Genomic DNA, 27,333 nt, shown 5'->3' on the forward strand with positions numbered 1-27,333 from the left:
ATTTATTTATTTTTTGTATTGTTGCCTTTTTTAATAATCCTTAAGGTTATGTGCAACATAAGTATCAAATTGGTTGCAATTTCGCTGTTTAAATTACTAAAAAATACTACTTAAGAGTACTATCCTACTGGTTCTTGCTCCTTTCGACCAACTAAGAAAATAAGTGCTATCGTGAAGATGGTGAGTATGGTGATATTAAGCCTAGGTTGCATTAGCAACTTGTTTCTATTGAATTTTATGGCAGGCAAAACCGTTTCTAACTTTCGTTTCATACTCTTGCTTCAGCTTTTTCACTTAATAAACAAATCAAATGGATACGATTGCTCCTTAAGGACCTTAACTTTAATAGGTTGGAGTAAAATTTTGTGTAACATTATAACATCTACAACTACATGTAGCCATTGAATAGTCTTTCTAACCGAATTAACTTTTAAAAAAAGTCAGTTAAAAGTTTCAAAAGAATTATGGAATTTAAATCTATTAAATTTTATAATTTCACAACTATTTCGGCTCTTTAAACTAAATTTAGAAAATTGACTAATTAATTAAAATTTATTTTCCAACTTTTTATTTACCTTCCTAGTATTTCCTTTTTATTTAACTCCGCCAGTGGGTTTCCCGCTGCCAGTCCCAAGCCTGGATAAAGGAGGAGGGTTACGGTAGGCCAGTGACAGCCAGTATAAAACTTCGTCACATCCCATGACATGAGCCAAACAGATATTTTCGTGGGGGCGTTCCCTACTCAGCGACGCGCTGCACTTCCTAGACCCGGGTGTAGTGATAAGTATGCAAGGGTTGCTAGGTCGTCGCCCAGAAGCGACGCGCCACATTGCCCGAGTGTGGTGTCAAATGAGCAAGGGCGTGCCATTGGGGCGTTCCCTACTGAGCGACGCGCTGCACTTCCCAGACCCGGGTGCAGTGATAAGTATGTAAGGGTTGCTAGGTCGTCGCCCAGAAGCGACGCGCCATATTGCCCAATTGTGGTGTCAAATAATCAAGGGCTTGGAGTTGGGATCAGGAGGGAGCGTGGGAGAAAAGAATTTAGTTTGCGGATTGGTTCTTGGAATGTGGGGTCTCTTACGGGAAAATCAGCAGAATTGGTAGAAGTAATGAAAAGACGACGCGTGAACATCATGTGCCTCCAAGAGACAAGATGGACAGGAGAAGGAGCTCGAGGCTTGGTTTTGGGGTATAAGGTATGGTATGTTGGGCAAGAAACGAGCCACAGAACAAGGAATGGTGGAGCTAGGAACGGAGTTGGTGTGGTTCTCGATGAGAGGTTGGCAAAAGAGGTGATCGAGGTCTATCGGAAGAACGATAGGTTGATAAGGCTGAAGTTGCTATGTGGCAAGGAGATTGTGAATGTTATCAGTGCTTATGCTCCCCAAGTGGGTTTAGATGCAGAAGAGAAACGACAATTTTGGGAGGACCTAGACGAGGTGGTGCAGGGTGTCCACCACTCAGAGAAGTTATATATTGGAGGGGATCTAAATGGGCACGTTGGGGCGAGCCGAGATGGCTATGAGAGTGTCCATGGAGGCTTTGGGTATGGGCAGAGGGACGCCGGTGGTGAAGCTATTATGGATTTTGCCCAATCATATGATTTAATTTTGGCTAATACTTGGTTTAAGAAGAGGGATTCACACTTGATAACTTTTCGGAATGGAGCAAATGCAACTCAAATAGACTTCCTGCTCACAAGGAGCATAGATAGACAAAGTTGCATAAACTGTAAGGTTATCCCAGGGGAGAGTGTGGTCACCCAACACCGGCTATTGGTAATGACTATTCGTCTGAAAGAGAAGGCGAAGAAAAAAGTTAGACAAGAAGAACCAAGGATAAGATGGTGGACCCTAAGGGATGCAAAAGCTAAGGTTTTTACAGAAAAGGTAATTGAAGAAGCGGATTGGGATGGAGAGGTGGATCCGGACATGACTTGGTTACGAATGAAGAACTGTTTCCTAAGAGTGGCCAAAGAGGTCTTAGGGGAAGTAAGGGGAAGAACTTCGGTACAGAGAGATACTTCGTGGTGGAATGAAGAGGTGAAAGCAGTAATTAAGCAAAAAAGGGAATGCTATCAAGCCTTAGGAAAATGTAGGAGTGATGAAACCTTTGCAGCGTATAAGGAGGCTAAGAGTAAGGCAAAGGCAGCTGTTCGCCAAGCAAAAGAAAAGGCATATCAGGAGGTTTATGAAAAGCTTGATTCCAAGGAGGGAGAAAGGATCATTTATAAGATGGCAAAGAGAAGACAAGAGGCAAGGAAGGATATTGGCATGGTGAAGTGTGTCAAAGATAAGAACCAAATGGTCCTAGTGCAAGAGGAGGGCATCAAGGACAGGTGGAAGGGGTACTTCGATGAATTATTTAATGGAAGTAATGGAGTTGTGATAGGAGATACCTCTATGAGTGATGAAGAAATCAACATGGAGTATGTGCGAAAGATTAGGAGAGTAGAGGTGGAGATTGCACTGAGGAAGATGAAACCTAAGAAGGCGGTTGGCCCTGATGGGGTACCGATAGAGGTGTGGAGGTGTTTGGGTAAGATTGGTATTGATTGGTTAACAAACCTTTTCAACAAGATATGGACGGCTACAAGGATCCCACAAGATTGGAGGAAGAGCACCTTGGTCCCGGTTTATAAAAACAAAGGAGACGCTCAAGATTGTTCTAACTATCGAGGAATTAAGCTTATGAGCCATACTATGAAGTTGTGGGAAAGGGTGATTGAACAAAGGTTGAGGGCATGCACAAGCATTTCAGATAACCAATTTGGTTTTATGCCTGGGAGATCTACTATGGAGGCAATCCATTTGATAAGACAAATGATGGAGTTTTATAGGGTAAAGAAGAAAGATCTTCATATGGTCTTTATTGATTTAGAGAAGGCATATGACAAGGTGCCAAGAGAGATACTTTGGTGGGCAATGTTGAAGAAAGGTATCCCACGAAGGTATGTAGACCTAGTTAAGGATATGTATCGGGATGTGTCAACAAATGTGAGGACATGCGGAGGGTTGACAAAAGATTTCCCTATTACAATCGGATTGCATCAAGGGTCTGCATTAAGCCCTTTTCTTTTTGCAACGGTTCTAGATGAATTAACTAGACCAATTCAAGATGAGGTTCCATGGTGTATGCTGTTCGCAGATGATATCGTTTTGGTGGATGAGACTAAGGATGGGGTTAATGTCAAGTTGGAGCAATGGAGGCAAAGGTTGGAATCTAGAGGGTTTAAGCTAAGTCGGAGTAAGACTGAATATTTGGTATGTCGTTTTGGCACTCAGAGGGGGACAAGCAATGAAGTGGTGAGTTTGGATGGAAAGGATTTGACCATGAGTGAATGTTTTAAGTACCTAGGGTCGATCATTCAGAAGAATGGTGACATTGATCAAGACGTGACCCACAGGATTAAGTCAGGGTGGCTTAAATGGAGAGCGGCCACGGGAGTGTTATGCGACCGCAGCATTCCCTTAAAGTTGAAGGGAAAATTCTACAGGACTGCCATAAGACCAGTGTTGCTCTATGGTACAGAATGTTGGGCTTCTAAGAAAGAGCATATTAAAAAGATGGAGGTTACGGAAATGCGCATGTTAAGGTGGATGTGTGGAAACACTTTAAGAGATAGAATCAGAAATGAGGTTATTCGCAAGAAAGTAGGTGTGGCGGGCATTGTAGATAAATTAAGGGAAAATCGTCTGCGTTGGTTTGGACATGTAAGACGGAGACCCGAGGGTGCACCGGTGCGAAGAGTGGAAGAGTGGGACCATGGAGGGATTAAACGAGGAAGAGGGAGACCAAAGATGACTTGGTTGGAAGGAGTGAGGAAGGATATGAAGTGCATGGATTTACGTGAGGATGAAGTTTTGGATCGTAAGGGATGGAGGAGAAAGATTTATGTTGATGACTACACGGAATAATCAAATTTGGTTCATGTTAGCCGACCCCACTTTTGGGATTAAGGCTTTGATTGATTGATTGATTGATTGATATTTCCTTTTGTGTAATAAAAAAACAAAAAAAAAATATTTCCTTATAGCACTGTGGATGAGCATTCCTCACTCTCCATCACCAGTCACTAAATTCCTTCCTCCTTCCACGCATTCTTCCGACCACAATTTACCGGCGAATTCGGCGGCGACGGTGACGGAGACGGCGATCAGCTGTGCCCTAATCTCCAATTTGATTACTAGCACTACCTCTATCTTCTCAGGTATTTCGATTTATCTTCTCAGGTATTTGCATTTATCTTTTATTCACAATTTCTTTTTACACTTAAATTATTCCTAATTACTTCCCTAATGTAATCGATTTTTGTTCGAAGTTCTTTTGAGAAAGTTTTGTTTGGATTTCTCATTTTCTTTAATTCAGGAATAATCGTTGATATATAAGTTTTTTCATTTTTTTTATAGGACTCTTCGGTATTCTCTATAAAATTTCCTCCATTGAAGCGGCTTTTGAGCTTTCTCTTCAGTCTCCATTCTCCACCATTGAAAGTAACGGCTTCCGAGGTAAGATATTGCAATTTTTGCTGTTCATATATTTGATAGTTTGGTTTACATAACCCTTTAATTTGATAATCTGGCCAATTTAGAGGTACTATTTGTTTTAATCTATCGAATATTAATTTCACAATCTAGTGTTAATCGATTAATTTAGTCGTCAGTATACTCAATTTAGGAATTATTGATTGTAATTAATTATGATTAGTGTTTTGATTATATGTTTGTAATGTTGTTTAGATGGGTGATTATTGGTCTATGTTGCCAAAGGATATCCTTGGTATAATTGCATTGAAATTGGAAACAATTGAGGACTTGGTTTATTTCTCCGCGGTATGCATAACTTGCATACTAATGGAGCTTGTGCTTATCTACTTATCTTAGTTTTTTACAGTGCAATAGTGCTTCTTTTCCATGGTTTTATGGTGTGTAAGATATACACTTTGCCTGTACTTGGTTTCATGGTTTTTATTTAGTTTGCAGATTTCAAGTATTAGAATTTTGAACGATTTACATATTAAGACTATTGTTTCATGGTTTTTATTTAGTTTGCAGATTTCAAGTATTAGAATTTAGAACGATTTACAAATTAAGACTATTGTAGCTCTAATTGTTGGTTTATAAGAACGATTACTTGTACGACTAGTATTATCTTTCTTATGCACATAAGCTCATTATACTTTTCTTTCAAAAAAAAAAAAAAAAAAAAAAAGCTCATTATACTTTGTTTGGTTTTTTCATCTAAACTAGATGTTTGGATATCATTTTTTAACAATTTACTAAGTATTTATCATTAGATATTTATACTTTTATCTTGTATGTATCATTAATTGATATCAACTTGCCAATGCAACCTAGGGGCACTATCACCGTACTCAACATCTTCACTCTTAAGAAATTGTTTAGTTTATAATACCTAGTTTAAGCATTCTATCAGAATATACTCCGTACTTGTATATGTTGGATAGGCTAGAGATAGCCAAATACAATTAACCTGGTTTCGTAGGTTCCCTCCTTTTAATTCCTTCCTCTTCCTTTACCTCAAACTAGAATAAGACATAGCAGATTTTAAAATCCGCTGCACTGGCAGTCTCACGTCCAGGTCAAAGCTTTCTCTCTCATTATTTGATCTTAATCTTTCACTAGGCCAAAATCAGAATTTGTAGAAAATTTGGAGCTGACTGGAGATTGAGTTTTAACAGATGGGGAGGGGGTTTGATGGCGGAAATTTCAGTTCTTATATTTCAGCATCTAAATAAAATTTGGCTGAGTTTGCAGTTTGAAGGCATGAAATTTCAGTTCCAAGGGAAAGGGTATCTTGCGCCTCTGATTTGTGTTTATTTTGTAAAGATGAATTGATTTTAATTTTTAAACCCATCTTATTACTTTTTTTTTTCAACATTGCACACTGCAACTATTAAATTTTGTTGCCTTCGGCAAATTTCTTTCCTCTCTTGTTGATAAATCCGTTTTATTATGAGAATCAGCTCTAGTTTTGGGTTAGTTTGAGTGGGGATTTTATTCAACATGATTTTTTCTATGCTTGGGAGAGGTGTTAGATGTGGGAGGATGACACATTATGTTGGAATTGGTTTAGTTTAATTTGTGTATTTTTGCAACACCCAATGAGTCTTATTCTGAAAATTGTGGTTGCTTTGTATTTTAGATCATAAGTTGTACTGATTGTTACCACCTATTGGCTCTTTTCAATTATAATAATGGTATTTTGTGATAAAATGTTAGTATTATTCATAACATGCTGTTTTGTTAGCTCTTTATCCGATTACTTAGCTCTTGTTCTTGTATTTGTGTCCGTCGATAATAGCTAGGGGGTGGGTGAGGCATCAATTCACAAACTAGCAGTGTTGAAGAAAAGAGTGCAGGCAAATGGCAAGCTTCTGCAGCAGAGCAATGGTTGCATTTAGAACAGGAACAAACATGTTAGTTGGTGGTACGAGAAGCACTACTGCAATTCCCAGTTTGTTCATAAAGAAGAGAGAAAGACGTAATTACTCCATTAAATCTTCTTCTTTTGATCCACCTGATGTGGGTCGGTTGGCTGAAACTGCTCGTATCTCTCTCACCCCCCAGGAGGTAAAAGTTGAACAATCTAGCACATCCTTTTCTGCAGTTTGGTCACACCTGTTTTTTTTTGTTTCTTTTAACAATTTTTTTCACGGCTTGAGCAAGATTTGTTAAGCTGTTTGTCTTCTGATTTTAGGTTCAAGAATTTGGTCCTAAAATTCAGCAAGTCGTTGAGTGGTAAACCTTCTCCTCTTGCCTACTACCCTCTTGTTCAAATTCAGCTTATGTAATCGCTGATTGCTTTCAATTTTTAAATTCAGGTTTTCCACATTATAATGGCTGATTAGTCTATCTTCCATGTTGTGATGCTAAAATTGTCCATATTAGCTTCAGAATTTGCAGTGATGGATTACTGTTGAAACTTAAAAGTTTATTTAACCTTCAAAAATCAAATTGGAAATTTTTATTTGGGGGGCGGGAGTGGGGGTAGAGGGATATAAATAATTTATGTAGTTGTTTGTTCCATATGCTGAAGTAAGGAAGGTTAACCTAGGAACGTTTACTGATTACTTTTCGTTGAAATAATCTTCATATGACATAGGATTGTGAATTTATTTGCTTCGTCTTTGGCCCTTTGGTGTTTTTAATATTCATGGATTGATGCTGTCTTGTGGTAAAATAGTTTTTAAGAGGCGATTTTCTTACCTTGGTGATTGGGTGTGTTGCATCATTGCATGATTTACGGAAGGACAACCTTGATCTAAAATAAGGATTTGCTTTGGCTGTAATAAACATTTTCTACTTTCTTGTGCTGTCTCATCTTCGCTTATAGGGTTTTCTTTCCTGGTTTATTTATTAGGTTTGGACAACTTCAAGATGTCGATCTTGAAAGTATTGAGCCAGCCATTCGTTCAGGTAATAGTGTCTACTCTTCTAACTCCCTGACACCCCTTTCTTTGTGTAACTAAAGGCATTTTTCTTATTATGTTTGCAAGAGAACATTGCAAATATTTCCTCTGACTGCATTATTATTTTGACTCTGGAATGTCATAGGATTGTAAATCATATGGAAATTATTTAAGTTTTTTTTTTTTTAATCCGTAGAAATTCATTTCAAGATAAGGATATATATTTACTTCTAGTGTATTGAAAAACAATATTTGGAAAGAAGTCTGCATTCAATCATTGTTATCGAGAATACACATGCTTTTTTTTGTCGAATACTATCATCTTTGTCAAACCTATCTTCATTACTGCTGTCTCTAAGCTCTAATGTCTAATTCTTCTTCTCCAATCCTCTTTACTGCCCCCCTCTTATAAACGAACGTGTTGATGTAAAATGATTATAAACGAGAAAATATAGTTAATTGGTAACATTGTATTGAGCAAAATGAGTTGTATACACAATATGTTATTTGGAAATAATGTTGCATAACTTGCATACTAATGGACCTATTCCACTACATCCATATTTTTTTACTTTCCCGCATAGAGAAATGGAGCAAGTATTTAAAAATGGAGCAAGTATTTTTTAGGCAAGTAAAAGCCAATTACAACTCTGTATTGTAAACGTAAAATTATCTGCTTATAAAGTTCCCTAAAACCAAAAAAACGATCTTGAAAGTATTGAGCCAGCCATTCGTTCTGGTAATAGTATTTACTCTTCTAACTCCCTCTAGCCTCTGCAATATGATACCCCTTTCTTTGTGTAATCAAAGATAATCTTTTTTATTATGTTTGCAAGAGAACATTGCAAATATTTCCTCTGACTGCATTATTATTTTGACTTGGGAATGTCATAGGATTGTAAATCATATGGAAATTATTTGTTTTTTTTTTTTATCCATGGAAATTCGTTTCAATATAAGGATATATTTGCTTCTAGTGTTTATTGAAAAATAATATGTGGAAAGAAGTCTGCATTCAATCATTGTTATCAAATACACATGCTTTTTTTTGTCGAATACTATCATCTTTGTCAAACCTATCTTCACTACTGCTGTCTCTAAGCTCTAATGTCTATTTTTTCTTCTCCAATCCTCTTTACTGCCCCACTCTTATAAACTGATTTATCAATTTGTCTAGGAAATGATGCGGTCATTTTACTGAAATTTTGTGAATAACCTCTCCCTAAGTGCATGGTACACAGTATATGAGCTTTTTTCTTGCAAGGATTCTCCTCATATACTCTCTATGCACCTGCCTGTGAACTTGTGTGCCCATACTTCCCCTATTTGTTGTAATTAGTTTTACTGATTCATTGAATTAGGACTCCTATCCTGATTTACTTCATTATTCTTATTGCGAAACTAATTAACTTGGCACAATTGCATCCACATATGTTGGAAAAATGACATCTCTGTTACGATATTTTTACTTGATTGCTCCAATTTTTAAATTTTGGGTTGCTATAGCCTAGATGAGCAGAGTGTGAGCCTTTATCATCTACTCAGTCTTTTTGGAGATAAGAATCCTTTGTTTTAGTGTGGTTGTGTATTTATGCACCATTGTGAGCCTGTTGCTGTTATGTTAACTTCAGCTGTATTTCTAATTTATCCACTAGGCCAGTATGGTTGGTTCTTTGTTTCAGACTTGCTCACTTTTGCATTTCTGTACATTCTAGAAGCTTCAAACTAGACTTTCTTCAAATGTCAATCAGCATCTTGGCTTTTTAGATGAAATTACGAAGACGTTTGATTAGTTCTAAAGTGTATTGTAGACATTGTTCTAGTAGATATTGATGATCTTGCTAACCCTCTTCTGCAATGAGCATTGTATTCTTCGTCTTGAGTCTTGACTTTTTAAGAAAGATTCACTAGGAGAATTCATAGCCCTTTAGGACCTTTGCCTATGCTGATTTGTGAAAACCAAATAATTGAAGTGTTTGTGTCATTGGCATGTAGAATTCCGTTATGATTTGCTAGAATTAAATTTCACATTATTATACCTGAGAATATTGGTTGCATTACATGGTATTCTAGATAACTACTTTGTATGATTAAGCATTGAATATATATCCCTGATACGATATGGGCATGTACAAATCTCCTATCTAACTTCAAAATGTAATCATATGTGCAGAAATTGATGGTGACAATTTACGTGAAGACATCCCTCAACCATTTGACAATTGGTAAAAAAAATTCTTCATTTTCATAGCCATTTTGATTGCTCTTAAATTTCAACTTCTTATCTAAACTAAGTCTCCTGTTTCTACTGTACAGGGAAGCTATTGTAGCTTCATTTCCCAGTTATGAGGAACCATACATCAAGGTGCCCAAAATTTTGAACAAAGAGTAACAGCAGATATGTTTTTTTGTATCAAGAATTTTCTGAAGATGTTCAATGATTCTTAGGCAGAGCATATTCTAAACTAGGAATAAAATGCTTCAACTTGTAGTTATTTGTGTTATGGCTGAATATAAAAAATTCAGATCTCTTGGGAGTCATTGTAATCTGTCTCCTGTGAAATGTGAAGACCATCTTTTTAGTTGATTGTCAAGCTGTAACATTAGGATTTCGGCACTAATTACACTCTAAAAAATATTCATGTATTACTATCTAGTTAGATTCATCTCAATTAATACTATTAAATTTTATTAAAAATCTAATTTTACCAAAACGCAACAAAAATACTTTAAAATATAGATTAGTAAGAGTGAAACTTCTTAATACTTTAAAATATAGATTAGTAAGAGTGAAACTTCTTAGTGTTGCAAGTAAAATTCTAAGCTTGATTTGTGCATTAGTAAGTAGAATACTACTACTGTTTTTTTTAAGTCACAACGTTGAGGATTTTGCGACTGTCAAATGTCAATGCATATTTTATAACTTAAATTTCTCAAGTTGTATTTTAGTAAAATTATAAAAAATGTTAATACTGCCTCTGTTTCATATTATTTGCAACGATTTAACATAAAATAGAGAGAAGTGTCTAATCATTGCAAATAATATGAAACGAAGGTAGTATTAAGTATGCTTCATAGATAAATTTAACAAGATTTAGCATTACTATATTTTTGAAAGGAGAAAATAGCAATTATCATTCCTTCCTAAATCCCTATAACTACAAGTTCATATTCACATGAATTAAACATTTCCATCTACCATTGCAACACTTCAAGAATTTCCGAAACCTATTCAATGGTTAAATCGAATGCTCCATTCTGAGTTAGTTTGGGCAAAGCGTAGAAGTGCACGTTATCACAATTGTTCTGTTAAATAAGTATGGTAACATTTGTCAAAATGTCATGAAGAATCATAAATGGTCAAAAAGCGAAGCACATATGTACCTATTATGTACAACATGGGATACAGAAGATTACATAATGGATCAGCTACACAAAAAGAATGACATTTATCCTAGGCCTAATAATTTCTTTTACTCCTGTTGTTTTCTTTTTCCTTTCAGTTCTTTTGTGTTTCTCATCTACGCCCAAGAGCAACATACAAAAAACCTAATACTTGGGCAAGAGACAAAGTAAATGATGTTATGACTTATGACTGCCAAAATACGTCAAAGTCGGAACTATACAACGAGCGATCTTGTATCTCCAAATTTGCAACATGCCAATTTATCAGTCGAGACTGAAGACATTTACACAAAAGCAGTCCCACTGGAAAAATCCACCATTCACCTTCATCCCTGCAAATACACCCAGCAACAAAGGAAATCGTTATGAGGCAGGCCGACGATAGCCTATGTTTACCTGTAATTAGCGAATAAAGAAAACATCTAGTAAAAAAGTTAACTTACAAGCCCCATGGCTGCAAATAGGGAATCATTTTGCTTCGTGATGCTTGAGACTTGTAGTGGATATAACCACAAATAAATGCAACCACCTGTTCAAAATAAAAATAAATAAAAAAGACCGTGAGCATTCAGCAGGGCCAAGGGATGAGCTGAAGAGGATCCAAATTGCCAAGTAAACCCTTCTTAAGTAAGCTGATTGGCAAGTTGAGCCAGATATGTAGAGTTGGTATTGAAGATTTTACTAGAGAAATCAATAAAGGATGAACTAAATAAGAAAATACTTCACTTCTTTAAAGCATCAAATTCTTTTAAAGTACTAGATCAAGGTCTTTAAGAAGAATTAAACCATATTTGTAAACTAAACAAAAGAGATGGACAATTTGTACTTACAACATTGACCAAAGAGGTGATGTTCCACAGAGCATACAGACGTGCAAGACCAGCTGAACGCCGAGGACCATGACTAAACAAAGCATTAATTCCAGCAGGAAATGGAAGAAGAATACCCAGTGGTAAAAAACATAATACAAGGAACACATCCACCAGTGATACAGAATATAGCTGGAGTAAAGTAAGCAGCACTAGACTGAAATCCCCCAGAAGCAATATAGAGATAAACAAACCAACAAGATCCTGCAAGAGGACAATACATATAATAGTGATGGTAAGTTAATATCCATGAAGGCCCTTGTAAACTATTTTTTTCAGCAGAACTCAATTCAAAATTAATTAGCAGAATCCATTACCTGGTGCCCTACAGGCTTAGTATTGTGAAGAATGAGAGAGAAAGGGAAGAAGATATCTCTCTTTTCCTCCAGATCTCGTATATTTTCAATGTCCAAAATAGCTCCATATGACCTCTTCTGCCGCATCAAATATTCATCTGTTTTGCTAACATTGTCTAAGAGGGCATCTTCCCAGTGATAGCCAGATGAATTTCCTACCCGGATGCTGTTATGTGATCAGAAGCATTCATCAAGACAGTCACCAGAACTAAAAAATACTAGACAGAGGCTGAGTATGCACATATACAACAATATAAGTATAAATAAACAAGAATGATTAAAACAACATACCTAGAAGGTAGCTCAGTTTGCATATTCCCATCATGATACTCAGGGGATAGACACTCAAGGTTCTCATCAAGAGTACAAACCAAAAGACCATACTGACAATATCCACAAGCTGTGGCTTGAAACCAAGCAAGGTCAATACGTAGAGCATAATTCTTCAGCTTGGGGTTAGCATGACTTTCAAGCCACCTAAGAACAGGTCGAAATGATTTCCTTAGGCATCCACGCCGGACCAAGCGTAGATGCGCATTAAGACCGGCCACCAGACGATACCAAGTGGTTGGAGGGACAGACTGAAGGGAATCATACCCCCAAAGAGCACACATACACGATCAGCATTAAGGAAAACATAGCATCAACACATATTTATAAATATTTAATTCCTACTCAGACATGAGTTTACAACGGCATACCTGACTCATTAGGCTAGTTAGAATATTGTCACTGTGAAGAGTAAAGGGTGCCATATAACTTCCATCACCGCCAAAAAGTATAGCCAAGGGAAACCTTTGAAGTAGATGAGGAGGGAGATCACTCCTTTTCTCATCACCACCAAGGAAAAAATCCACATATGCGAGCATCAAATCAGGAGTAGCAGCAACCTGTTAAATTCAAATGTGGGTTCAAAAATAAGCTTTAACAAAAAACCTGTTCTGAAGACACTTCCTTTTTTGAACATCATCTCTCATATTTCATTTCTCCTCACACGGTCCCCCCAACTCCTACTTTTTTACATTACCACCACTATCTTTGTTTTACAATATTTTACTCCATTCAACTCACCAACCTAAAACTAAGTGCCAGTCAAACCGATACACTTAAAAATCAAATTATGTAAATAAATAAAAACGCTGGGAGTATAATCAAACAATCTAATCAGCCATATTATCACAAACCTATCAGCTACCCCAGTACCCTTTAGACGCAGGAAGTCTGAAAAACTACGCCTTTCGGACAAATCAATATCTCAATTGAGAAAGACATCTTACAAAAAAGATCAAAAAAATCAGCAACCAGTACAAAATGATCCAAGAAAAAGCAAGTTTTGTTACAGAAATTACGTAGTAAAGGTTGGTGAACAAAAGAAAAACAGACAATCCTATTCCAAAACACAAAAACATTCAGATATAAAATAACAGAAGAAAGTAAGCAGGCAGAGCTTAACCTTTATCCCTTCATAAAGAGCACGAGAACGACAAGATCTTAAGCAAGCATGATCATATTCTGATCGAACAAATTCTCGAAGTCGCTGCAGTTTAATCCTACGGCGCCACTGTAACCAAGACCAAGCCAATGGATATGCTAAAACACCAAGTATACTATATACTGATCCCTCCCACCACTGATATGTTGCAAGAAGATTAACCTCATCTACAAATCTATTAAAGGCACCCTCATACCTGCAAATATGAGACAAGATACCCTTAATGTTTGTAAAAGATTTCAAGCATCGGAGAGCATTTAGAAGCCACCTCAGGTACATCCAAAGATCAAATGTATAATGGCTGAAAAAAAGAAAGTACTAACACAATCTCTTTTAATTGTTCCGGTGGGGAGTGAGGGAGGTGCCAAGGTTCAGCAAAAGTGTTTGGTCCCATAAAATACATCCTGTGAACATGACTCTGAGACTCCTCGGCTCTGTTTGTTTCCAAAACCTGCGACAAGAAACAGCAAAGTAAGACAATAGTATCAACACTGCAAATGTAAATTTAAAAAGAAAATAAATGAAAAAACAGAGATAATTGAAGATCACTTCCATAGTTCACAAGATTAAACCAGGTCATGTCCACTTAATTAGAGAATCCCCCCCCCCCCCCCCCTCTTTCTAGACAAATAAAAAATCAGAAGACAGGATTGTACACCTCATTAAGTGACTCCAAGAAAGGGAAAGAGTGGTCTATCTGAGAACCATGCTGTGTTGGAGCAGGACCAGGTAATTCATCGACCCCAACAAACCTCATACGTGCAACACTGAGCACAAGAGCCAACAAGATAAGGAGGCCCAGTAGAATAAGACCAAACATCCAGGGTCCTCCAAATGTATAAATCAGCTCCTCAAGGGCTGTATAGCAATGTGGCATATGATATCTGTCTGAAATACATTTGTAAGGGCATGTAGCTTCAGTTGCGCCACCTATCAGAAAGGATCAGCTTATTAATGAAGCAGCCAATATTTAAACATTACATCCTCCATATTATAGCTTGTAGTGATTAAGAAGCGCAGGAGTAATTAATTCAAACATGAAATTTCCAGATCTGAACAAATAATTACAAGAAATCACAGCAGCATAAAAACTGCCATAACCTTTTACTAATTCAGCTCAGCAACTGTAAAACTCTTGCTGACATTTAATCAAGATTTAGAAGTACCTCTGACACTAACGTAAACAGCACGATGAGAAAACTCCAGCGAAGGACAATGATGGCAGAGATGTTCTTCCGATCCGATGACATCTTTGTAAGTGCCAGGGGGGCATTCCTGTAAAGTAAAGCATTAATCTAGGAAAATGGACTCAGAAATTTTATATTATGTGCACAGCCAACCTACTCCAAGCCAATGAAGATGAATTTTAGTGTGTAAATAGCACACTTATACAAAGGCAGATTTAGAGATATTCCTGGCCAGGGAGCGCTAAAAAAATTATGGAAAACAAAAAATTAACAAAACATTCTTTTACGCAACCATTAATTCTGTCCAGAAAACAAATTTGTTATCAGGCATAATTTTTTTTTTCCCATATGATTAATATGTAACTGAGTAAAAGCAACAAGATGTTGTCAGTTGTTTCCCATAACATACATGGCTAAAGGGGAAATAAATAAACGTCTATCAGGCCACATGCATAATATCATCTACATCATTAAAAGACATGCAGCTAAAAAAGCAGTTTTCAACTATACAATGACCAAAGAGACCACAAAACTCCAGTAATTAAATAAAAATTACAAAGAAAATTCTGCAAGAACTTCACTTCCAAATTTACCTTGCAAAAGGTGCCATAGAGACCTTTTGGGCAAGCCTTTCCTGTCATTGTTCCATTTTCTCCAGCACCACCTTCATCACCACCAGATCCTCCCCTATAATAAAGCAAACACATCCAAGCGTCAATGGAAAATTGGAAACAGTAAAAAAAAAGTAACAGAAAGAACAAAACTCTCATATAATTTCCAAAGAACACGTAAAAACAAAAGAGATGCTAGGCTCCAGAGAAAGATATCAAAGAAGGATCATCATTTACAAGGACATCAAAGTATATTTAACTGCAAGCTTTAAACCATCAATTATTTTGTTTCATTGGTGTCAAATTACTCAAAAGAGGAGGGGGAAGACGTTTCAAAATTTTCTACCAAGAGTTTGTACAACAAAAAAATGTCTAATGCAAACATGTGCCACATCCATATATGAAAAGAACAAAGCTCCACATACTCCTGAATAGCTAAATATCATCTCAAACTATATACGAGTATGTACTAAATATGAAACCAGATAAGAAAAAATGCATACGAAAATGACAGTATGACAAGGTAACCAAAAAAATAACAAGGGCATGAACTATTGACTTGAGTATATAACAGAACAAATGCCAGATTTATTTCATATCATTCACAAGACAGCCCAATACAGTAACAAAACAGAGCATACAAATCCAAAGCAATAACGGCAATAAAGATTACAATTTCATGCAAAAGATATAAACAAATAAGGAAGCCAATACAAACCCAGTGACAATTTTTCCCCTAACGCTGGCAATTGGCTGATAAAATTCACCGGTAGGGATATCAGACCAATGAAAATGCACCCTGCCTCCAGCACCACCACCACCACCCAGTGGACCACCATTCCCACCAACACTAGATAGGGTGGCATTATCACCAATAGTCAAGGTCCTCAAAAATAATAGCACAGTACCACCTGATCCACCCCCAAGACCTTCACTAAAGCTGTCAAAAATAGAATAAGCTTTCCTAATTCCATCTTGATAGCTTCCTCCATCAGCTCTCAGTGAGCCCTCAACAGAAAGGCTGGACAATGGATGCTCCATTGAACCCATGACTACAACACAAAAACAAAGTGAAAAAGTATACAATTAGTTTTAATTCGCATTATCTAGGAGTTCGAAAAGCTCACAATCACAAATTCAGCATCTTCAATGCATTAATTAATTCTACAATAGCTAACCAAAAATATGCATAATTCCCTTCTCCAAGATAAATGCTCATTTAGATTGGACTTAGGAATCCATGTCAACCTACGGCCAACAGATTAACATATAGAACTATTTTCATAAAGTTTGACATTTAGATCTAGCAATAAGAGAAGAGTCAACAATATACACATGGCATGGACTACAAACTACATACCATACACACTTCTGTAAAAAATATGTGGAAAAACAACAATCATGTTGACTAATACAAAGTATCAAATAACATCAGAAAAATTGGACTGCCAATATACATTAGAAAAGCAAAGTTATAAGGCTTTGATAGACAATTAGACACTGAACAGAAGCCAATAAAATACGGTGACGATACCATCTAAGCTCATGGTACTTACCAACAATTCCACCACCAGCAGTGGAACCAGCTACGCTATCATTTCCACTTCCACTACCAAGTTCGCAAGGTAAATATTTATTTCCATATGATACCCCACCCTCAACACAAGTATCACCATGACATCCAGCCCCACCATTACCACCGTGACCACCACCACCACTGAGGCCATTACTGAGAACCTTTCCTCTGCCAATTCCACCAGTGCAACCTGCACAATTATATAACATGCTTTTTCAAAACAAAGGACAGGGTACTTAGTAGATCCTCCCATTGCAGTCCAACCAAACATACAAAAATAAAATAAATAAAGTAAAAAAGGAAAGCAATAGGAATTTAGGGAAGGGATTGATGTCCATGTCAGAGCAACCACCGCAAATTACTAACGACAGATACTGCCTAAGGTTATAGCTTAGGGATCTCTTCTGAATCTCAGACCTATAAACGAGATCCAGCCACATAAACAGATATACACCTCGACTATAAGAATTTAAAAGATGCATACCCAAGCCAGATGCAGTTATTGTTCCAGATGGTCCCACATCTACAGTCCTGGCTCTATGAAAATGAATAACTGACCCTTCTATAGAGCCTTCAACAATCACATCTTCAACTCTACACACCTGTCAACAACAACTCCTCCACGTGAATTAGATTTAAATATTCGATCATATTTGGATCTTGTTAATAGCATTCATTTAAAAATACAAACCTGCAGAGTGAATGACAGGGAAGAATTGACATTACAATCTTCAGGAGGATGCAGCAATTCTAAAGGACAGTCATTGTCATCACAGTACAGCCTAGGTGTCCTGCAAGACAAAATGAATGAACCACTTTGACACCAAATGATGTGGTAAAAAGGTTGAACTGTTAAGAGTTCAACAAAACTCACATGTCATCTTTCTTTTCACTCTCCAGTGGGCCACGCAAGACAGATCCTGGCCCAATCTGCAAAAGTATATAAAAATGAAATGGTTGCACAGCAAAATAATTTGATGCTTCAACCTAATCCAATACTTGCGTATAATACAATAATGAACCAATGAATATTCTGTAAAAACATGACTACTAACTGACAATAAAATAATCCAAACCATGGAATTAAATCTCAGGCACATCACAACCTCTTTGTTAGGAATTTTAAGCTTACCGCAACCAAAATATTAGGCCACAAGCCACCCACATTGCCCACAGTTCAGACCGTGTACGAGATTTAAAACCATCACAAAAGCAAAGAATAGGATTTTAATATATCGCAGATCTGCTATGGTCGAGGGTAGATCTAACATACATCTAAAAATTTAAGCCTTGACCCCATATCTGATCGTCCCACTAAAATGTACTTGCATTATTTCAGCAATGCATTTAATGGACAACTTGCAAAGTTTAAACATAAACTTACATGGATACCATAAAATAATGACAGCACCAAACGCTGTGCCTCAATCGCATCACCAGGACCTGTCAAATTTAGCAAACCTTGCCCATGAACTCCCAAATTAGCATTAGAGTGTATGGAAGATGATTCCTGGCATATAAATGAGTAGATTTCAATACATGGACAAATTATCATGAACCCAAAAAAAAAAAAAAAAAAAAAAAAAAAACAGAAGGATGTACCCTTAAAACCAACAAATTACTGGCCTCAAGCAAGGATGTCGCAACTGCAATATCTGAACCACCATCTACTAGCAATTGAGAATTCCACATCAAAAACATTTTCACAGACATACGAAGAGCTCCATACACCTGTGCAAAACACAGTTAATTACAGAAAGTAACTCAAAACAATCAGAAGAACAAAATGCTATGCTATCAACCACTAATAAATCTCTACACTGGGAATAGAAAGATCATATCTTTATGGATCAAATTTAAAGGAAATTAAAAAGGCCCAAGCAAATCTGATAAGGGTTTGCCGAAGGAAAACAAAAGACATATTAAATAAGATAAGAAGCTAATATGTTTGAAAAGAAGAATCAAAGCACCCAACCCCATAATAAATATACAAAATTGTGAAAAAAAAAAATAAAAAAAATGGCGACATAAGAAGTCTGGCTATCCAGGCTCTAGCTAAAAAAGATCAATTTCCAAACCAAAATGCAAGACCTCTCAACAATCAAAAAACCACAATGGATAGCACCTTTAATCTTCCTATATCAAAATACCCATTTTGTAAAACAAGTTAATAAATAAAATAACGACTTACTTTTTGGACTTATATTAAAAAGTATTGTGATGCTTTTATGCTTTCCACTCAAAAAACATTCAAATTAGACAGAGAACTGATATTCTTGGAAATGTTAAATTGCTACCATAAACTATTTGACATTACAATAAAAATAAATAAATAAACTCCTAAAATGAATCCAGAAGGTAAAGTCTGAAATAGCAGAAACCTTGATCACTGAATCACTCATCAATAATTCTTCAGCCAACAATTCAAACTCTGACGAAGCGTACTTTGCCAGCCCAAAGCTCAATTCACCACCAGCCTCCAGTTTAATTTGGCCTTGAACCTATTAATTATGAAACGAAATTAAATTTACGTAATACTAGAAGCTGAAATCTGAAAGTAATACGCTATAACATGTATCCAAGGGTGAGGGCACAAAATGAGACTAGAACTCTCTGTTATGATAGATTAGATGTGTAGGCATAGACTGATCCAGTACCCCAAAACCGCAAATTAGAGGAATGAAAGCGAAGCGAAGACACTTCATTGTTTTTATTACAAACTTCCTTTGTTCCATTTTACTTGAAACAATTAGTCTTACACATTTGCCGATGCATAACTTTCAACCATTAATAACCTTTTTTATGATCAAGTAAAAATCTATTTTTTAAAAAAAGTTGATACTACGAAAATATAACATAGGACAAATCTGACAAGATCCCACTTGTCTATACTTTTGCCTTACATATTAATCACTAAAGATGGTCAAACAGAAATATGTGATTAGTGGCAAATGTCAAATTGTTGGGAGTAAAACGGAACGGAGGAAGTATATAGCTATTTCATAAAACATGGTATTGACAACAGTAAATGAATAAAGAATGAAATAAACTGACCTGCACACGACTCCAAAGCAACGGAACAGATGCCTTCGCATGGTTGCGTACATAAACATTGGTCCAAAGAGGCTGGTTAGGAAAATCCATCAGCAAGGTGTTTGTGTCAGTAGAACGATTGTGGTTACTAATAATAAGGCTGCGGGGAACGGCATCATAAAGAGTTCCAGCAGCACCTGCATTATCTGAGCATCCATAACTAATTCCTCCTGCATGCAGTGATGATGTAAGTGTCAAGTTAGCAATTAACACTTGTACAACTCTAAACAAAATAAATGACAGTCATCATTTCACAAAAAATAATTATAACCTTCACAGTACTATCTCAACGGAACAGAAAACATGGATTGTAAAATTTAAGTCTCTCCCACAAAATTAATCCTATGTTTACATACATAATTTTGATGAAGTAATCAAAAGTATGGCATTAAATCAGTGGAGCTTCAAGAATCAAGTCACATAATAGACAGAAGACATAATTATCTGAGATGTAGCCATTAGTTATTCAGTTACACCATCACAGTAAGATCTGACGTTTTAGGTATGACATGAGAAGCCAAGTCTCAAGTCAGAGTAACATATAAAAATGACATAAGAAAACCACAATATCCACAAGGTACTCCCTTTCTAAACATTGTTCCTACTTAAAATATTTCATTTGACGAGAAACAAACTTTTAAAAATCAAAGTTGGGAGCTTGTTAGATTCATATACTTTTTAAAGTACGTATTTTAAGATATTGATGCTCACATGAAAATGTGCAAAAAGCAGGTAGAAAAAAATAAGCAATGAAGGGGGAATAAGACACGAGAAAGTTTAAAATTTAGAAAAAAAAATTCATAAAAACTAAAAAAATAAGAAATGGAGGGAATAAGACACAAAAAATGTTAAAATTTTAGGGAAAAAATATCCATTCAAACTAAAAGTATGATTTTTTTAGTTACGTATAATGAGTTTGAGAGTATAATGAAGTAAAATTTTTCATGAGAACACTACTTCAAAATATTTTTATCTTGTTTCAGATGAGTCGAAGGACTCAAAGCACATCAAAAAGTTTCAAGATATGGTACAGTGGTACCACAATAGTTATGAGATACACCTCGTAAAAAAAGTGTGACCTATCTAGATTCTCATGTGCATTGTACTTCTATTATATGGAAGATCCAGCCATCTATAACCAAGAAAAGCTGCTCATCTCACAAAATCCCAAAATAGCAGCCCAAAAATAGATTGTAAGCAAAAGAAAGCTTATGCAAGCCGATAAATTTTTCTGAGAGCCATACAAAACAAAAAGTGCAGCAGGCAAATAGAAGCAATCAAATCAACATAAAAAAAAAATAAAAATAAAAAAAAAAAAGATTATGAAACGAGAAATAAGAATCAATCAAACAAAGATATACAAGAATTTCAATAAAGTGAGAATGGATCAAACAAAGATAAGTAAATATCAGATATCTCACCATGAGTATAAGTATTTGGCTCATCACGCCAGCTAAAAACATCAATGGAAATCCTCCCACCACCTCCACCACCAAAACCATTGCCTCCACATGCACTCACTTTACCATCACCGGACCTGCATATGTTTAAGCACCAAAAACCATACATTTGAAATCAACACAACAGTCAATTAACTTGATACAGAATGCACATAGTAAACAATCATACAACTCCTAACCACTATAATGAATAGAAAAGAAGGGTAACCAAATAAAGGGAGAAAAAAGGTGTGCCTTTCATAATACATTTATACTTCCAACTTCTAAAAGCTTGTTCTCTTCATTTTGTTTCTGAAACAAATGACTAATTCATAGACATCTGTTAATTATTACTGTGTATCCTTTGTTGCATATTAAGAAAAAAATTTATAATTACATACATGGAAAGTACACATTGAGAAGAATTTAACAAGATCCTACTAATTACAACACACCAATATTAGAGGTTCTGACTAGGTCAAACTTTTAAACCACTCAAAATCATAAATAATTTCCCAAAAACTAACTTTCCCAAAGAAGAACTTCATCTTCATTATTGGTTGACTTTATGCGGTATGTTTAGGTGCTTGTCCATATTAGCCATCCAAATTGATGCAATACACAATATCTTCATCTCACATCACCTTGAGCAATTTGCCCCAAATATTTGAAACAATCTACCATTAAACACAGCATACATCCCAATCTTCAGAAACATATCCAACACATCCCTAACTTTCCCAATCATCCACTCCAAGGACTCCATATTAACTCAATTTAGAGACCTTTGAAAGTTTGGAATCTGATTGATAATCTTGTCATTGGCACTTTGATATCACATCCACTAATGTCAAATCTTGAAAAAATAGCATACACCACAGAAATGCCCTTAGATTGTCTTTACTCTTTATGCACTATTAGAAAATAATGAGCTGATGTGAAAAGTATGAGGATGAATCAAAACTTTTCATTGATAAAGTCACACATATATGAGATACAAGTTGGTTTGGCAATCTCAAAATTGTCTCCCTACCCCACAGCCTGAATTTGTGAAATATGAATCTCTCACAACAGTTCACTGTACTCAATCATAAACATATTTAGATCAATAAAACCCACAGGTACATTCTATAACTTATAATACTCTATTAAATGCTTGAAAATAAATAGTTTCCACTATAGATCTTGAAGGCATAAAACCAGAATAATCTCTTATACGTTATAAGGATGATGTATAATTGATCGTTAAAAAAGCAAAAATTCAATGACATCTACCAGAAGTACAAGAACAGGAATACAGGACATTCGTAAGGAAAACACCATTCATGAAGCATTATGTCAACGCTAAAAGATCAAGGTCTTTCAACATTACAAAGACAAGTACAAATATTGTAAATTGACTTTTTAATATTTCTTGTTGAATTCTTATCTCAAGCCTAACTTCAAACGATATATTTGCATGAACTTGTCTCATGTTCCCTCCTTTTCATAACTTTGTATCAACAAATACGCGGTTGTTGTGTTGAAAATCAAAAGCAATAAGGGTTACATAACCTTGTAAAATGTATTTGAAATTGATAGCCCTGTTACAATCTTCTTCTTAACTCTAACCCAAAATTGTGTCATGTGGGCAAGTAAACTCTTCTTTGATTACAAAAACTATCAAGAGTGTCATATTATTGAACATTCAAAAGTAATTCATCATTTATCAAGAACATATCAAATATTATTAGTCCTTGGTCAGACCGTCAGCGGAAAAATGGCGAGACAAGAATCAACCCCAAAACAACAGGGTGCAAGTGACACGTTGAAAGCCTATTACTCTAAAGCTGGCCATCGGCATTGCAACATTAAACTCTATAAACAATTATCTCAATGACTGAATTTCATTTCACATTTAAACAAAAACAGAATCGGCAGGTTATGTCAACATTATTGATGAGCATTTGGCCGAGTCAATATGGACAAACCCAAAACCACATGGATCATAAAGCCATAAAGGCCTTACATGTTTGCCTATTTTTGTCCCATTCACTAGTAGATTCCACTAATACCTCAAAAAAAAAAAAAAAAAAAAAAAAAAAAAAAAAAAAAAAAAAAAAACTTTTTGACTTATGATACACAGTGAAACTCACACACTCAAGCAACTCAGCCACTATCATCAAACAGGATAGCTAGATTTAGTAAAGGCTCTTGGATGTTTAAAACTCCAAAATGTAATAATAAGTACTCACACTTAATTCCCAAATGACCTGATAGGATTAATAAGTTCTAAATTCATAGATACTAGGAAACTGGCTTGATTGGCTTAATGGGGCAGAATCAAACAAGACAGGTCACTTGGTAAAGTCATAATTGATTGGCACTATAACCATTATTGCCATTACCTTGAGAGGGAAAAATATCCCACCTAAACTACTTAATCATCATTTTTATTTTTTGTCCTTCCAAGTTTCAAAACTTAGATAAAATTTCTTTTATCAGTTTATGACTACACATTTCCCAAATAAAAAATGACTATATATATTTTAAGCATGCAACACGTGGGGGGCGTGGGGCTAATCTAGTTAAGTAATAATCATAAATATTAATAAGACACTAAGAAGCATCACCCATGAACAAAAGAAGGCAAGAATAAAAGCTCATCCTCAAACTATCAAGAAGCAATTAAACTAAAAATTAAGGTAATATTAGGTATATCATCAGAGCCTAATACTTGACTCCAGCAGTAAAAAAAGTCTAAAAATGAGCTATAAAACCTCAAAAAGGGCAGGTTACAGTGTTACACCCTCAAAAGATTGAATATTTCTTTCTTTCCAAATACACTCCCAAATAGCCAAGAGGACCATTTTCCACAACAGCAAGTCAACCTTTATTCATTCTCCTTTTCTAAGCTACACAAGCATCGGTAACAGAACAAGGTTGAACCAAATTCACCTCAAACAAGGCTAAGGATAAACTCCAAACTCCAAAGGGATAAAACACAAGGGAAGAAGAATCCTCAGGGTACAGAATAAATGCTCATAATGTAAAATTCCCTTCTCTTAAGAAGTTAAGAGCATCCTAAAATAGAAGCTTTTCACTAACAGCTGCCAAGTAAAGAAGCAAGCTTTTGGAGACCTTTTTTCTTCCAATTTTTTTTTTTTTTGAATTCCTTTACCATCTTCCTTATCATATCCAATTCACCTCAACTAAAATCCACCCCTCCTACTCTTAGCATATACCAAAAGCGTATAATAGCCATGACTTACAAGTTTAAGCAATGACTTCTCACACACTTAAATGTATTACATTTCTAAAAGGGGAGCATAAATGATTAAGAAAGAACATACGCATATATTTAGGGGGACAACCTGAACTTCCTAAACTAAAAGGGAAAAACCCCATGTCTTCTAGGGCTACATACCTAACAACCTAGTTATTACGGACCAACTAATTAATATCCCAAGGTCTTGCCAACGGAAACAACATTGCTTTAAAAAGACACAACCCGGCCAATAATTTCTTGATAGATAGTTTGATAGGGAAGCTACCCACTCTAATCATCTTCATGAGAAAAAATAATAACCTTACAAATGAAATGTGATAGATAAACCTCAACCAATGCCACAACTATACGTAGATTGAAACCTCAAATTTTTCTAATGTCACAACTATACGCACATCACCAGCAGGTATGTCTTGTGTAAAACCAACTAAACACAAACAGGTATGTTTTGTCACAAATAGAGTAGCATTGGAAAATGAATTCTACTATTATCGAGAGTTAAAAAAAACCAACTGCTAGAAAACAAACATCACAAAATAATTAAAAGAAGGGTTAAAGATATTTACATCTTGTGAGCAATGATGTGAATGCTCCCACCAGAACCACCACCACCTTTGTTTCCCCCATTGCCACCATCAGCCAACACTGCCGCATTCACCACAAGATACTCTTTAACACAAAGCCTAACCCGCCCACCTCCTCCCCCACCATAATCAACCTCTTTACTCGTACTCCCTCCCTTACTTCCATAACTCCAAGGCTTATCCAACGTTGACCAAGAATAAGTATCCCCACCCCAATAATCCTCAGGACTCTTCGAATTGTCAATCATACAACAAGCGCCTCGTCCTCCATGTCCTCCACCCGACCCATCCAACAAAGCAGGCGACCCACTCGTCTGGGGCGGGGGATCACCCGCCATTCCCGTGGTATTTATCACTGACCCTTGACTAAATGTTGCATTCCAAGCAACTAAATCAAAAGTACCAGCAACAATCGTGGAATTTTCGCCTAAACTAAAATTGCCAGTAATATTAATAGCAATCTCACATCCTGGAGCTTCAACACAGTTGAGTTTTACATTAGGGAGGATGAAAAAATTGCCCGTCCCTTGTATATACACACTATCAGTAAGATTCAAATCCGATACAATTTGACAAGTGGTATCCAAAGAACCAACACCATCTAGATCTCCCTCACACGATACAGTCGGTGGATGAGGCGGAGGAGGCGGCGGCGATGGCGGCGAATAATCATGATGAGATAACAACATACTCAATTCAACATCATCAACACCACCACCACCATCATCCAAGAATGATGAAGCATAAGCAATTTGAGAGAGAAATCCAGGGTTTAAGAACAACAGCAGTAAAAGTGGAATCATTGAACAACGGAAACTCGACATTACAGTAAACACAACAACAGATTAAGCTAAACTTGATTCAATAACACTACTATTTAACAGATATCTAGGGTTTAAGAACAATAAGAAGAGAGAGAATAATATCATCGAGGAACTGAAATTCGCCATTACAGTAACAGAAGAGAGGACAAAATCAAACCGAATCGAATCGGAAACTTGTTCTGCTTCATCAAAATTAGCGAAATTGGCGAATTCAAGAACATGGAAAAGTGATGAATTAGGGTAGAAATTTGGGGAAAATTGAAGATTGAGTTTAGAGAAGAGAGAGCATCCAGAAAAAACCCTAGAAATGGTGTGAAACTGCTCTCTGTGTTAACAGTGGTAAGAGGAGAGAGAAAGAGAAGAAGGTGAAGGTGGTTTTTTAAGACAGTTAATTTTCACTTGAAGAAAAGAATACAGTGGAATTGGTTTGAAAAACTGTAAACAGGTTAGCGACATATAGAAAGAATCATTGTCTAAGTAAAGTAATATTAAAATTAAATTTACTTGTAATTTAAATGCAACTACTTAACAAGTAATTTGTTACTTTTTTCGTCCCCAAAATTTCGATATTTTGGATTGATTTTGCAGTTATTAAGAAAGTTAAATAAAAATAAATAAATAAAACATATTAGAAAAATAAATTTACATGGTGTTTGTAAAAAATTAGAGAAATAAAGTATTAAAAATACATGAAAAAAACAAAATTTTATATGGGAAAGCTAATTTTGCACATATATTGTTGTAAATTGGTGGATATTTTTAATGCAAATGGATCGATCATTTTGGGACTGAAATTAGGCCAAAAGGATCGAAGTTTTGGGGACGAAAGGTGGATGATTAATAAAATGCAAGCAAATAGTTTCAAGGAAAAAAAAAATAAAATAAAATTTACTCCCTCTGTCGCATAATATAGTTCATGTTTATGTTTTTTCACGGTATTTTATTGATTATATTTCACTTTTATTGATTATATTTCACTTTTATTGATTATAATACCGTGAACAAAATTGCTACTGAATCTCCAAAATTCTTGGAAAGAATTCAGGGAGATATATGTGGGCCAATTAATCCAGCATGTGGACCATTTCGATATTTCATGGTTTTAATTGATGCTTCTACACGATGGTCACATGTTAGTCGACTTTCAAGTAGAAATGTTGCCTTTGTAAAATTACTTGCCCAAATCATCAAATTAAG

The 27,333-nt window shown here is 35.8% G+C and overlaps 2 protein-coding genes across 3 annotated transcripts; one reads left to right on the top strand and one right to left on the bottom strand.

The window, feature by feature from the left end:
• The first annotated feature begins 4,061 nt into the window (after window positions 1-4,061).
• Window positions 4,062-10,019, top strand: LOC145591423 (glutamyl-tRNA(Gln) amidotransferase subunit C, chloroplastic/mitochondrial-like). Of its 2 annotated transcripts, none has more exons than XM_081647867.1 (7): window positions 4,062-4,210; window positions 4,410-4,508; window positions 6,325-6,593; window positions 6,721-6,761; window positions 7,384-7,439; window positions 9,606-9,657; window positions 9,749-10,019. In XM_081647867.1, the coding sequence occupies exons 3-7, from the start codon at window positions 6,387-6,389 to the stop codon at window positions 9,822-9,824; spliced, it is 432 nt and encodes a 143-aa protein (XP_081503993.1). In that variant the 5' UTR covers window positions 4,062-4,210; window positions 4,410-4,508; window positions 6,325-6,386; the 3' UTR covers window positions 9,825-10,019. The 2 variants fall into 2 exon arrangements, with proteins under 2 accessions (XP_081503993.1, XP_081503994.1); XM_081647868.1 differs by having other exon boundaries at window positions 6,329-6,593.
• Window positions 10,020-10,755: 736 nt separating this feature from the next.
• LOC145591424 (uncharacterized) lies at window positions 10,756-26,540 on the bottom strand. Its single transcript, XM_081647869.1, has 22 exons — window positions 25,295-26,540; window positions 21,443-21,558; window positions 19,983-20,191; window positions 19,310-19,429; window positions 18,531-18,659; window positions 18,313-18,438; window positions 17,803-17,858; window positions 17,620-17,719; window positions 17,413-17,530; window positions 16,909-17,118; window positions 16,071-16,404; window positions 15,335-15,428; window positions 14,721-14,829; window positions 14,213-14,484; window positions 13,878-14,005; window positions 13,516-13,750; window positions 12,764-12,952; window positions 12,354-12,643; window positions 12,024-12,228; window positions 11,668-11,910; window positions 11,281-11,366; window positions 10,756-11,169 (listed from the first exon to the last, which is right to left on the bottom strand). The coding sequence occupies exons 1-22, from the start codon at window positions 26,134-26,136 to the stop codon at window positions 11,022-11,024; spliced, it is 4,359 nt and encodes a 1,452-aa protein (XP_081503995.1). The 5' UTR covers window positions 26,137-26,540; the 3' UTR covers window positions 10,756-11,021.
• Window positions 26,541-27,333: the final 793 nt, after the last annotated feature.

The sequence above is a fragment of the Chenopodium album genome, chromosome 18 (assembly GCF_948465745.1).
Source record: "Chenopodium album chromosome 18, dcCheAlbu1.1, whole genome shotgun sequence".
In the NCBI taxonomy this organism is placed as follows: Eukaryota; Viridiplantae; Streptophyta; class Magnoliopsida; order Caryophyllales; family Amaranthaceae; genus Chenopodium; species Chenopodium album.